Source organism: Salvelinus alpinus, chromosome 24, assembly GCF_045679555.1.
Source record: "Salvelinus alpinus chromosome 24, SLU_Salpinus.1, whole genome shotgun sequence".
Taxonomy (NCBI): domain Eukaryota; kingdom Metazoa; phylum Chordata; class Actinopteri; order Salmoniformes; family Salmonidae; genus Salvelinus; species Salvelinus alpinus.
Genome location: NC_092109.1, coordinates 20,609,684 through 20,622,721, shown reverse-complemented (window position 1 = coordinate 20,622,721; position 13,038 = coordinate 20,609,684). Strand labels below are relative to the sequence as shown.

The window sequence follows — 13,038 nt, the reverse complement described above, 5'->3', positions numbered from 1 at the left end:
GCCCGTGGGAGCTATAAAAGTCAACAGGCGGACCCGGTAGCCACGCTCAGCGGCCCTCTGATAGATGCGTGTCACTCTTGGCAAGGGAATGGCTGATTTCTTTCCGTGGGGAGAAAGAATGCAGGTTACTCAGCTCTCAGCTGTTACGCACAGTGGCGGTGTATATTTTTGTTCCTAAGTACAAGGCTTTACATGCTGCGTTATATCATTTCTCTGCCCGTTTTGGCCCCGACGGCCAGACTGATAGACAGTGTATGCATCTTCAGGGGGAATGATTTGTTCCTCATGTACTGTACTGTCTGGCCTGGTGCTGGGAGGGTGTTGCTCACCCAAAGGAAGGGAGGAAGCTGACAGAGTTTATCTCAGTGTGTGGATGAGAAGGATCCACCATTGACTTGCTTGGCAAAGTTTGCCCTGAACTTCCTCTATGAAGTTAATCTATTCTACTGTATCTGTTCAGGTGCAGACATGCAGAATGTTACGTGGCCCGACACCACCCGAACATGGTGGAGGATACAACAAGTGTGGTAGAAAACAACAACAAGAGTGCTTGGAGCCAGGAGCCTTCCACAGTTACCCAAGCTTCGTGTTGCTGGCCTGTGAATGTGCGACAGCAGCGTCTGACAGCAGCGTCTGACAGGAGGTCCCTCTCAAGGATGTACTCTCGGTGGTCTAAGATTTTGAGGACTTCTCCGAGGGCTTTTCATTATCATCAATATTGATTATAATGACGGTCGATGGGGATACCGGTGACACTTCTATGGAGCAGTTGCCAACATTGACCCAGGGACGCGGTCCCTCTCCTCCCTTGGGGAAAGGGAGGCATAGCAGTGGAACTGCACTGTTTAAGGATGTGGATGACGCTGGCTCTGACATTTCATCAGCCCAATTGTCCACTCTCTCGGCCTCTCTGCGCCACAAAATGTTGGGGCTCATTAATTGGACCACCAAGCGACTCGGGAACCCCCTCCCTCTGCCTCACCAGCCATGGAAACAGACCCCTTGGCTTCCGCCATGCTCTCGCTCAACAGTTATGTGGAGGGCTCCTGGGGCTCGCCGTTGATGGCAAAAGCGCTCTCCAAGTCTTACGCAACATTCACTAGGGTGGACGGACGGCAGGGGGTTATCGCCCACAGCATCCCTCAGCCATGGCCACTTACCTCATCCTGAGTACAAGTTATTGGGACATCATGAAGCCCTCTCTGCCCATGCTGAAGAATTGTTTCACGGTGCAGATGGCAGAGACGAGCTACAACAGGGGTAGGTAACCCTGGTCTTCCAGGTTGGATAAATCAAAAACATGAAGTACCTGCGGCACTCCAAAGCCAAGGTTACCTACCCCTGAGTTACACGCTCGGTGCACAGGCAGTTGTCGCAGCCATTAACGAGGCTGACAAAACCCTTCCGCTCAAAGCCCCCAAGCTACTAAGCATTTTGGTAAGTTGGAGGAGGAGAAGCAGCAGCTGTCCAGACACCTGCCTCTGGCCAAAGTGGCGGTGCCCCACCAACAGTCGGCTCTCTCTGCTTCTATCTCAATGAACGCCCAGCCTGGATCTGCGGCATATCGTCGAGCCATCAAACGGTGTCCCCCGGTGCATCTGTGACAGCCTCCACGTCTACACCAAGGCCAGTGGCTGCCCTGTCTGCCCAGCAGCCCAGAACGAGCCCTGAGGTTTCCAGAAGCGACGCCGCATCTAACTGGATGCGGAGGGAGCGTAACGAGGATTTGATGACCAGTTGTTCTGTAATTCAGCCTCTTTCTGTTGTCCACGCCCTCTCTGTGATTTATCGACTACTGTTATCAGCATGATACAGGGTCATTGGGACTGTCCAAGACTTACGCTGGTAAGTGAGGTGTGTTCATGCACTGGTGCGACAAGGAGACCGTCTACCCTTTGCGTTGCTCTGTGGAGAGTGTTCTCTCTTTCCTGCAATTTCTCTTTGACAAGCAACGTTCGTGGTCCACCATTAAGGTGTATGCCTCAGCAATTTCTGCCTGTCATGAAGGCTTTGGCGGTGTGTTTGTTTTTAGCCACCCACTCGTGAAACGTTTTCTGTTGGAGGCGCGGCGGCTCCGCAGTGGGATTTGGCTTTGGTGCTTGAGGCTCTGTGGGCTGCCTTTCGAGCAATTTGCCCAGATCCTTTTGAAGATCCTGTCCTTGAAGACACCATCGTTGCTTGCCCTGAGAGCTGCCAAGCGTGTCAGTGATTTGTGAACTCTGTCGACACGACCCGACTGCCTTACCATTAATGGCGATCTGAACAGGGCGGTGTTGCGTCCTAATCCGGCGTTCACACTTAAGATTATCAAGAGCTCTTATAGATGGCAGATATTTGAGCTGTGGAATTCTCCACTCCCCCATATGCTAGGGAATGAGAGGTGTGGCTCCATCACCTGTACCCTTTCCGAGCTTTGGTGAGGTTAGTGGAATGCTGTTTGTGTGCTATGCTGTTTGTGTGCTATGCTGTTTGTGTGCTATGCTGTTTGTGTGCTATGCTGTTTGTGTGCTATGGCGCTGCTGCGCCTGGTCAGACACTTTCCAAGCAGCAGTTGTTTTTCACTGGCTTCGTGACGTCATTAGCCTATGAGACTGCGGCGCGTCCCTTACCTTCTGGCATCAGGACCCAGTCCACACGTGGAGTTGTGGTCGCCTCTGCCCTTTTTAGGGGTGTGGGGGTCGAGGATATTTGTGTGGCAGCGTCGTGGTCGATGCCTTGCCCCTTTGTCCATTTCTATCTTTTGGATATGTCTTCGGGGTCTCTTGCTCAGTTTGTACTCAGTGTCGCTAAGGAGATGACTTAGGCTAAGGGAGCGTGTTGGTGGGCTGCCGGGATTTCCTGGGCAGGCCCCATGTGGGGCATATATGTCATGATTACTGTCTGCTGAATTCAGTTCAGTCCATGACCCTTTCTGCCCACCAGACTTTGACTAGGTGCCGCGGGTTGACTGAGGACACAGCAGTTGTTAGCACTATTGTGCTACGCACTGTTGTACTTGATCCCAGCCAGTGCTGGGCCTGACTTTTTCATTATGTGGGAAGTGTTGTCTCTGCCCTAAACCAATAGGAGCAAAGCTTCCCTATGGGGCAGAGCTTTACGATATAGAACAATAGTTACTGGGTATGTACTCCAGTTCTATGAGGGAAGCGGAGCCCTATAGGGCTTCGGGCCCTTCCCGGCTCCCGGGGTCTCGCTAAAAGCCTTTTCAAGAGGCTGAGTAAGGGGATGTGCTCCAATATATAGGGGCAACAGTGCTCAAATTGGCTGGAGCACCTGAAGATTTTTTTTATCTGGCTATTGGCTGCTTAAGCAGCATGGTAAACTGCTTCACTCATAGAACTGGAGTTAGATACCCAGTAACTACAGTATCGTTGCCCATGATGCACTTGGCCTGCTAGCATGTGAGGCCCTTTCCCTTGTTTACCACTGATGACCAAGATCAGAAGGGTCCATGGTTCCATGCACTCTTCTCCAAACTTGTTCCCATGACCACACAGCTCCAAGCCGTGACATGTCAAGTTCAGCCTCACAGAGTAGATAGTACATACTCTACCATTGTCGGTTTCTGCTAAACCTGTTATGTCTACACTTTGTAGTAAACATTAATGTAATGAAAGAAAACAAAGTCTATGTATAAGCAAGGCACCATCGCTGCAATAGAAGCTGTTACACCTGTGTTACACCTAACTTTTCCTACCTATATGTGTAACTGTATAGTTAAGGGCAAACAACATTGCTATAGTACAGTAGCAACCCACTGCGGGGAGCAGAACTACACAATATGCCCAATCAGACTTGAAGTGGAGGGAAATGTTGACGAGCAAACTCGATTCGGTGGAAGTCGCTTCTGGTACCAATAAACCTTAGATGCTCTGGTTACGGTAGACAGGAATTCAGAACATGTCATCTCCTTGGTCTTTGTTTGGGGGAGAGAAAGAGGAGAAGGCAGGGGGATATTGTGTGTGGGGCGTGTGTTCCATACAAAGAGGAAGCTGGGTACTGTAATTTTGGGAGACGGCTTTATTGTCATCTTGACTGTGGGAGATATTATCTCTGAGAGAACAGGCCGGATCAAAGAGAATGTGTGCGTGCCAAGTCTGGGAAGTTTGAGGGAAGTCGGACAGGTTGGGGAGGCCTGTGCTGAAAAGTAGGCATTACTGTTAAAATCAATAGTAAAGGCATGGCAGATGAGCTGAACCCAGCATTTTTCATCCGAGGGTTTTAAAACACTGGAACCGCAGGCACAAGGTCCTTAAGTCAGGATGAACTGGGAAAGGGTACCAAAAATTGGGAGGTGACCAAGAACCCGATGGTCAGTCTGACAGAGCTCTAGAGCTCTTCTGAATGCCAAGCGTCACGTCTGGTGGAAACCCGGCACCATCCCTATGGTGAAGCATGGTGGTGGCAGCATCATGACGTTTTTCAGCGGCAGGGACTGGGAGACTTGTCAGGATCGAGGGAAAGATGAATGGAGCAAAGAGAGATCTTTGATGAAAACCTGCTCCAAAGCGCACAGGACCTCACACTGGGGCGAAGGTTCACCTTCCAACAGTACAACTACCCTAAGCACACAGCCAAGACAACGTAGGAGTGGCTTCGGGACAAGTCTCTGAATGTCCTTGAGTGGCCCAGCCAGAGCCCGGACTTGAACCTGATCAAACATCTCTGGAGAGACCTGAAAATAGCTGTGCAGCGACGCTCGCCATCCAACCTGACAGAGCTTGAGAGGCTCTACAGAGAAGAATGGGAGACACTCCCCAAATACAGGTGTGCCAAGCTTGTAGCATCATACCCAATAAGACTCAAGGCTGTAATCGCTGCCATGGGTTCTTCAACAAAGTACTGAGCAAAGGGTCTGAATACTCATGTAAATGTGATTCTTCAGTTAATGAATTTGCAAATAATTGCTTTGTCGTTATGGGGTATTTTGTGTAGATTGATAAGGAAAACAATGAATTTAATCAATTTTAGAATAAGGCTGTAACGTAACAACATTTGGAAAAAGTCAAGGTGTCTGAATACTTTCCGAATGCACTGTACATACTTATAATATAACTGTTCCCCGGGCGCCAAAGACGTGGATGTCTATTAAGGCAGCCCCCTTCACCTCTCATTCAGAGGGGTTGGGTTAAATGCAGATGACACATTTCAGTTGAATACATTCAGTTGGACAACTGACTAGATACCCCCCTTTCCCTTTCCCTAATACTAATAATACAAAACGTCAGTTACATATCAGCCCATATGTCCTGTATTATGTCCAATCATAACACATTAATACTCCCTGCGTCCAAACAAATGACGCATTAATAATCCCTTCCTCCAATCAAATAACACTGTATTAATCATTCAATCAAATGACACTCTGGTAATGTCCTGTAGAACAGAGAGAGGTTGAGTAGGGAAGAACCTGATGCAGTTGTTCTCTGTGTAGTGTGTTTTTGGCACTCAGTGATTCCCTGTGTCCCGCGACAGCAACAGATCAATTGTCCCAGAGTCTCTGAGTGGACTCAATGACATCTTCCCCTGTCCTCCGTAAGCATTACATTAATGAAAGCTATAAACTTCGCCTTAGACAACAGAGAGCTTTCTCTTCACAAAAGCCCGGGCCAAAAATGAATCACGTAACCTTTTCAAGAGCTTTCCAGTGTGTTTGTGTGTGTGTGTGTGTGTGTGTGTGTGTGTGTGTGTGTGTGTGTGTGTGTGTGTGTGTGTGTGTGTGTGTGTGTGTGTGTGTGTGTGTGTGTGTGTGTGTGTGTGTGTGTGTGTGTGTGTGCGTGCGTGCGTGCGTGCGTGCGAGAGTGTGTGTGTGCGAGAGTGTGTGTGTGTGTGTGTAAGTGTAGCCTATACAGTAGGCAGCCTTACAGTTTGGCAGTGATAACATCTCTCAAGCTGACCCAGGGCACTGTGTGTTCTTCACAGTAGAAATAATGTATGTATGGATCACATGTGTGCTGCTCGGTGGCTCTTCTGGGAAAATACTTGATGCAACTACATTGGTGGCAACACACTTGGTCACCTCTATAACACGCATCGAGCTGTGAACTCGTCAAGATAGTGTGAAAATGTACATCCCAAAAGGAGATCAATTGAGAACACTGTGTAGGCTAAATGACAGTCTCTGTCCAATAAATTGTTCTCTAAGTGGAATCAATGACATATTCCCCTGTCCTCTGTAAACATTACAATAATGAAAGCTATAAACTTTTCCTTTGGCTTTAACTTTTTCCTTGACAACAGAGCTCTCTCTTCACAACACCCCAGACCAAAAAGGAATCAGATAATCTTTTCAAGAGCATTTTGAGCTCAGTTTCCAACCCAAAAAAGAGAAACGCCGGAGATTAGAAAGTGCAATAAACGTCCCGAACGAAATTCTGACATCATGATTGCCTTTCAAGGTGCAGTGTAAACATCCATTGCCTTTGTGACCTTACAAGCCCCTGAACACAGGCTCAGCTCACAGTAAGATATAGACATGTATAAGTAGGTAAAGAATTGTACCCAAAAAAATTCAACAAGGTAATGTGAGGTGGCATACACTTTCAATTGACTATTATCATCTGTCTTAACCACTTATTTTTACACCATGTCAGTGTTAAAACAGCAGGAACACTATAGTCCTGTTCATTAGGCAGCAAAATGAGGGGAAAAACTGAGTAAATTAATAAGATACACTCACATTTCCAATAAGAAACACTCATTTTAGTTTCTGTTGCAAAGCGTTAAAAAAAACTATGCGTCTTCCCTGATGAACGCAATCTATCGTGTTGAGTTGTGTAGTGTAGATTAGGGAGGTAGATTAGGGATGTACTTTAGTGACGGCAGGGTAGCCGGCGGCCACCTCGGCTGGGCAGTAGAGACTCTCCTGGTGGGACACCAGTACGGTTGTGGCCCACTGGTCCAGGAAGCCACTGGGGGTGTACAGGCCACAGTCCCTCACGCTGGTCTCCCGCTCAAAGTCCTCACACACTCCGTCACCATCGTAGAAGTAACACATACTGGGCTCCTCTGGAGGGAGAGAAGAGAGAAGAGTGAAGAGATTCACGCTTAACATTTGACTCTTAAACTGTTTGGATTGTGTTGAGGTAAATGAACTTGTGTTTATGTGATTGAACTTGAAAACTGTTTGAAAACGGTTTGTGTTGATGTGAATGAATTTGTTAGACTGGGCCCAGATTACGCAATATATCTATCGTACTGTAGTTTATCCATTGCCTTGTAGTTATCAACTGTATTTGCAATGGTTTATTTTGTCTTGGTTCATTGTCTTGTCTTGTTTTGGATGTTTAGGCCACACCCACTAATGTCCCACACCTGCTGTTAATGATTATTGCTACTTTTAATGGAAGCATAAACAGTTTGGTACAGAACACTCAATATGTGGTTAGACGAAGCTAGGCATGCTATCTGTTTAGGAGAAAATATATTTGATTAGTTTAAATGGACCTTTTAAAGATGTTTGTATTTTATACTCCTTTAATCCCATTTCTTTTCAAATAAATATATACAGAACATTCCGTCTACTTTGTGGTTTTTAACCTCTGTTGTGCAAGGATGTGCAAGCTGTTTCACAAGGAAGGAGAGGGGTAAGAGAGTTGAGTGAGGAATAGGTGAGAGAGAGGAGAGAGGGATGAGGACATAAGAAGAGGAGATATAGAGTGCCACAGTATGAGTCATAATACCCATAAAACCTAGCGGCCAAACAGGTAAATGGTTCCAATCATTTTTCCACCATTCAAGGCCTACCTTCAAACTCAGTGCCTCTTTGCTTGACATCATGGGAAAATCAAAAGAAATCAGCCAAGACCTCAGAAAATTGTAAACCTCCACAAGTCTGGTTCATCCTTGGGAGTAATTTCCAAACGCCTGAAGGTACCATGTTCATCTGTACAAAGAATAGTACGCAAGCATAAACACCATAGGACCACGCAGCCGTCATACCACTCAGGAAGGAGACGCATTCTGTCTCCTAGAGATGAACGTACTTTGGTGCGAAAGGTGCAAATCAGTCCCAGAACAACAGCAAAGGACCTTGTGAAGATGCTGGAGGAAACAGGTATAAAGTATCTATATCCACAGTAAAACTAGTCCTATATCGACATAACCTGAAAGGCCGCTCAGAAAGGAAGAAGCCACTGCTCCAAAACCGCCATAAAAAAGCCAGACTACGGTTAGCAACTGCACATGGGGACAAAGATGGTACTTTTTGGATAAATGTCCTCTGGTCTGAGGAAACAAAAATAGAACTGTTCGGCCATAATGACCAACGTTATGTTTGGAGGAAAAAGGGGGAGGCTTGCAAGCCGAAGAACACCATCCCAACAGTGAAGGACAGGGTGGCAGCATCATGTTGTGGGGGTGATTTGCTGCAAGAGGGTCTGGTGCACTTCACAAAATAGATGGCATCATGAGGGAGGAAAATTATGTGGATATATTGAAGCAACATCTCAAGACATCAGTCAGGAAGTTAAAGGTTGGTCGCAAATGGGTCTTCCAAGTGGACAATGACCCCAAGCATACTTCCAAAGTTGTGGCAAAATGGCTTAAGGACAACAAAGTCAAGGTATTGGAGTGGCCATCACAAAGCCTTGACCTCAATCCTATAGAACATTTGTGGACAGAACTGAAAAAGCGTGTGCGAGCAAGGAGGCCTACAAACCTGGCTCAGTTACACCAGCTCTGTCAGGAGGAATGGGCCAAAATTCACCCAACTTATTGTGGGAAGCTTGTGGAAGGCTACCCGAAACATTTGACCCAAGTTAAACAATTGAAAGGCAATGCTACCAAATACTAACTGAGTGTATGTAAACTTCTGACCCACTGGGAATGTGATGAAAGAAATAAAAGCTGAAATAAATAATTCTCTCTACTATTATTCTGACATTTCACATTCTTACAATAAAGTGGTGATCCTAACTGACCTAAGTCAGGGAATTTTTTACAAGGATTAAATGTCAGGAATTGTGAAAAACTGAGTTCAAATATATTTGGCTAAGGTGTATGTAAACTTCTGACTTCAACTGTACATGGTTATCAAAATGTCAAGCCAGAATAAGCCTACAGGGGAAAAATGTAAAACTATTGGAACCATTTTCCTGTTTGACCGCTAGCTTTTATGGGTATTATGACACCCACACTGTGGGGCTCTATAGAGCAGTAGGTACAACATATATGAAAGAAGGGAGGAAGAGAGAGGGAGGAGAGAGCAGCTGGGGTAGCAGCAGAAGAACCACACTTTACAAGGTTGAATTACAGTATACATACATGTATCACACTTTCATTGGCTGACCGTGTGTGTTAGAGAATGTGCTTTAAGAACTGGTAAGTGGTGGAGTCCATTATTGAAGAGGTATTTTTCCTCAAGCACACAAAGCATCTTGGGTAAGACAGAGACAGATCTCTCAGATACATGACCAACAGTGAGTGGCAGACCCTTCCCACAAGATACAACTCCACTCCACCTTTAACATATTTGCAGAGTTAAATAAAGGTTAAATAAAAAATAACAATAAATATAACTCTCTATAGGAGTATAATGTATCAACAGGATGAGTACACTATGTTGCTACCATGCTGCGTCACTAGCATGCTGTGTTGCTACCATGCTGTGTTGCTACCATGCTGTGTTGTCAACACATGACAACACAGCATGGTAGCAACACAACATTAAAACCACATGGTAGCAACACAACATGGCAGCAGCACAAAACATGGAACAACCATTATTGGGCACAGCCCAAAGGGCAAGAAGGTAGAGACAACAATACATCACGAGAAGCAGCCACAACTGTCAGTAAGGGGTGTCCATGATTCAAAGACTCAATTATGGACACTCTTGCTGACAGTTGTGGCTGCTACGCGTGATGAATGTGTGTGCACTGGTCAACTGTAAGTGCTGTTACTGTGAAGTGGAAACGTCTAGGAACACCAACAGCTCAGCCATGAAGTGGTAGGCCACACAAGCTCACAGAACGGGACCGCCAAGTACTGAAGCGCGTAAAAATCGTCTGGAAGCAACGTCAACACAAGAACTGTTCGTCGGGAGTTTCATGAAATGGGTTTCCATGGCCGAGCAGCAGCACACAAGCCTAAGATCACCATGCCCAACGCCAAGTGTCGGCTGGAGTGGTGTAAAGCTCACCGCCACTGGACTCGAGCAGTGGAAACGCGTTCTCTGGAGTGATGAATCACCCTTCACCATCTAGCAGTCCGACGGACGAATCTGGGTTTGGCAAATGCCAGGAGAACGCTACGTGCTCGAATGCATAGTGCCAACGGTAATGTTTGGTGGAGGAGGAATAATGGTCTGGGGCTGTTTTTCATGGTTCGGGCTAGGCCCCTTAGTCCCAGTGAAGGGAAATCTTAACGCTACAGCATACAATGACATTCTAGACGATTCTGTGCTTCCAACCTTGTGGCGACAGTTTGGGGAAGGCCCTACTTGTTTCAGCATGACAATGCCCCCGTGCACAGAGCCCTGACCTCAATCCCATCGAACACATTTGGGAAGAATTGGAACACCGACTCTGAGCCAGGCCCAATCGCCCAACATCAGTGCCCGACCTCACTAATGCTCTTGTGGCTGAATGGAAGCAAGTCCCAGCAGCAATGTTCCAACATCTAGTGGAAAGCCTTCCCAGAAGAGTGGAGGCTGTTATTGCAGCAAAGGGGGACCAACTCAGTATTAATGGCCATGATTTTGGAATGAGATGTTCGAGGAGCAGGTGTCCACATACTTTTGGTAAGGTAGTGTATCTCTCTCCCCTCCTCCCCTTCCCCTCTGACAGAGTCATGTAGTGTATATCTCTCCTCTCCTCCCCTTCCCCTCTGACAGAGTCAAGTAGTGTATCTCTCTCCCCTCCTCCCCTTCCCCTCTGACAGAGTCATGTAGTGTATCTCTCTCCCCTCCTCCCCTTCCCCTCTGACAGAGTCATGTAGTGTATCTCTCTCCCCTCCTCCCCTTCCCCTCTGACAGAGTCATGTAGTGTATATCTCTCCTCTCCTCCCCTTCCCCTCTGACAGAGTCATGTAGTGTATCTCTCTCCCCTCCCCTCCTCCCCTTCCCCTCTGACAGAGTCATGTAGTGTATCTCTCTCCCCTCCTCCCCTTCCCCTCTGACAGAGTCATGTAGTGTATCTCTCTCCCCTCCTCCCCTTCCCCTCTGACAGAGTCATGTAGTGTATCTCTCTCCCCTCCTCCCCTTCCCCTCTGACAGAGTCATGTAGTGTATATCTCTCCTCTCCTCCCCTTCCCCTCTGACAGAGTCATGTAGTGTATCTCTCTCCCCTCCCCTCCTCCCCTTCCCCTCTGACAGAGTCATGTAGTGTATCTCTCTCCCCTCCTCCCCTTCCCCTCTGACAGAGTCATGTAGTGTATCTCTCTCCCCTCCCCTCCTCCCCTTCCCCTCTGACAGAGTCATGTAGTGTATCTCTCTCCTCTCCCCCCTTCCCCTCTGACAGAGTCATGTAGTGTATATCTCTCCCCTCCTCCCCTTCCCCTCTGACAGAGTCATGTAGTGTATCTCTCTCCCTTCCTCCCCTTCCCCTCTGACAGAGTCATGTAGTGTCTCTTTCTCTCTCCTCTCCTCCCCTTCCCCTCTGACAGAGTCATGTAGTGACTCTTTCTCTCTCCTCTCCTCCCCTTCCCCTCTGACAGAGTCAAGTAGTGTATCTCTCTCCCCTCCCCTCCTCCCCTTCCCCTCTGACAGAGTCATGTGCTGTAGTGTACTGTATCTCTCTGAACTCTCTGCAGTTCTAGCCTTCCCTCACTTTTCTCTCATCGTTTGTTTCATTGCGAATTACAGAAATGAGATGAATGCATAAATAAAGCAACACTTGAGGGATACACACTCCTGCAGGGGAGGGCTGGAACAGAGTGCAGCCTCCAGGAGCGTAACAATATCTGATGAACTTGACAGATTAGGATTGCTTCTACTTTATTTATTTAGAGAGAGAGAGAGACGGGAGACCAGGCAGGAGGATACACCAGTATGGCTTTTCCAGACATCCCACCCGGAGTTGGGGTTGGACCTAGGTCTTGGAACTGGGCTAGAGGAGGCTGGGTTGTGTCAGGGGTTCCAGTTAGGGGGAAGGCGGCATTTCGTGCCAAGTTGGCTGGTCTTCCTCGAAATTCCAGCACCCCAGCTCAGCTCTGCTTAGAGCTGTATACTCTGTTTTGATGATGTTGAAACGAGGGGCTGCAGAGGGGGCATTCAGAATCCACTCCCACCACTCCAAATGGATGGAGAGCAAGAAGGAGAGGTTGAGAAGGAATGAGAGGTAGAGAGGGAGAGGGAGAGAGAAAAAGTGTGAGAGAAAGAGAGAAAAACAGTGAAAAAAACTGAGAAAAACAGAGAAAGAGAGAAAGACAGAGAGAGAGAACGAGAGAGAGAGAGAGTGAGAAAGAGAAGATGTGATTGAGTTCAGGAGGGAAACGACCATAAATTATGAACCAAAAGTAGCAATGTGCATACCTCGCCCACCTGAGTTTCTCTCCTTTTCAGCCATCTATTTCCTATGTTTGAGGAGTGCAATCCACTTGTCACTTAAATCATGCTGGATTAATTGCCTTCATTTTACTTTGGCGACTCATTCCCACTATTGCTTGTACCATTAGTCTTTCCCCGTTAACGTAATGACCGTGGAAATTGTTGTAATGACCTGTCAAACACAATCCGGTAATGGCTCAAACACACTCCGGTAATTGCTTAATGGAATACATTGGTTTTCTGTTGCATCTATAAGAATGCTATGTTGAGGATTTAACACACCGTCTTGACACTTACATCATAGGAAAGAGAAAAAATAGAACTTTATTTTGATGGGTGTTAATATTTGGTGGAATTGAAAAAGTATTACTTTAATACAGTTGAAATGTTTACAAATTAGATGCGCTGACATGAAAGCAACTTCCGAAAATGAAGACTCGGATTATAGTGATATTATGACTGATCTCGCAAACAGTGTAAAGTATGTATAGATAGGTGTAATCTTTTGTGGATATCCTTCTCTTGACACACTTGTTGAATTATGCAAGAGA

General features: G+C 46.8%; 1 protein-coding gene across 2 annotated transcripts in view; it reads right to left on the bottom strand.

The window, feature by feature from the left end:
• The window catches only part of pappaa (pregnancy-associated plasma protein A, pappalysin 1a), a 122,154-nt gene that overhangs the window by 57,125 nt on the left and 51,991 nt on the right, over window positions 1-13,038 (bottom strand). For both annotated transcript variants that reach the window (XM_071363921.1, XM_071363922.1), the window contains exon 10: window positions 6,812-7,008. In XM_071363921.1, coding sequence (XP_071220022.1) covers window positions 6,812-7,008 — 197 coding nt within the window. The remainder of the gene's footprint in view (window positions 1-6,811; window positions 7,009-13,038) is intronic.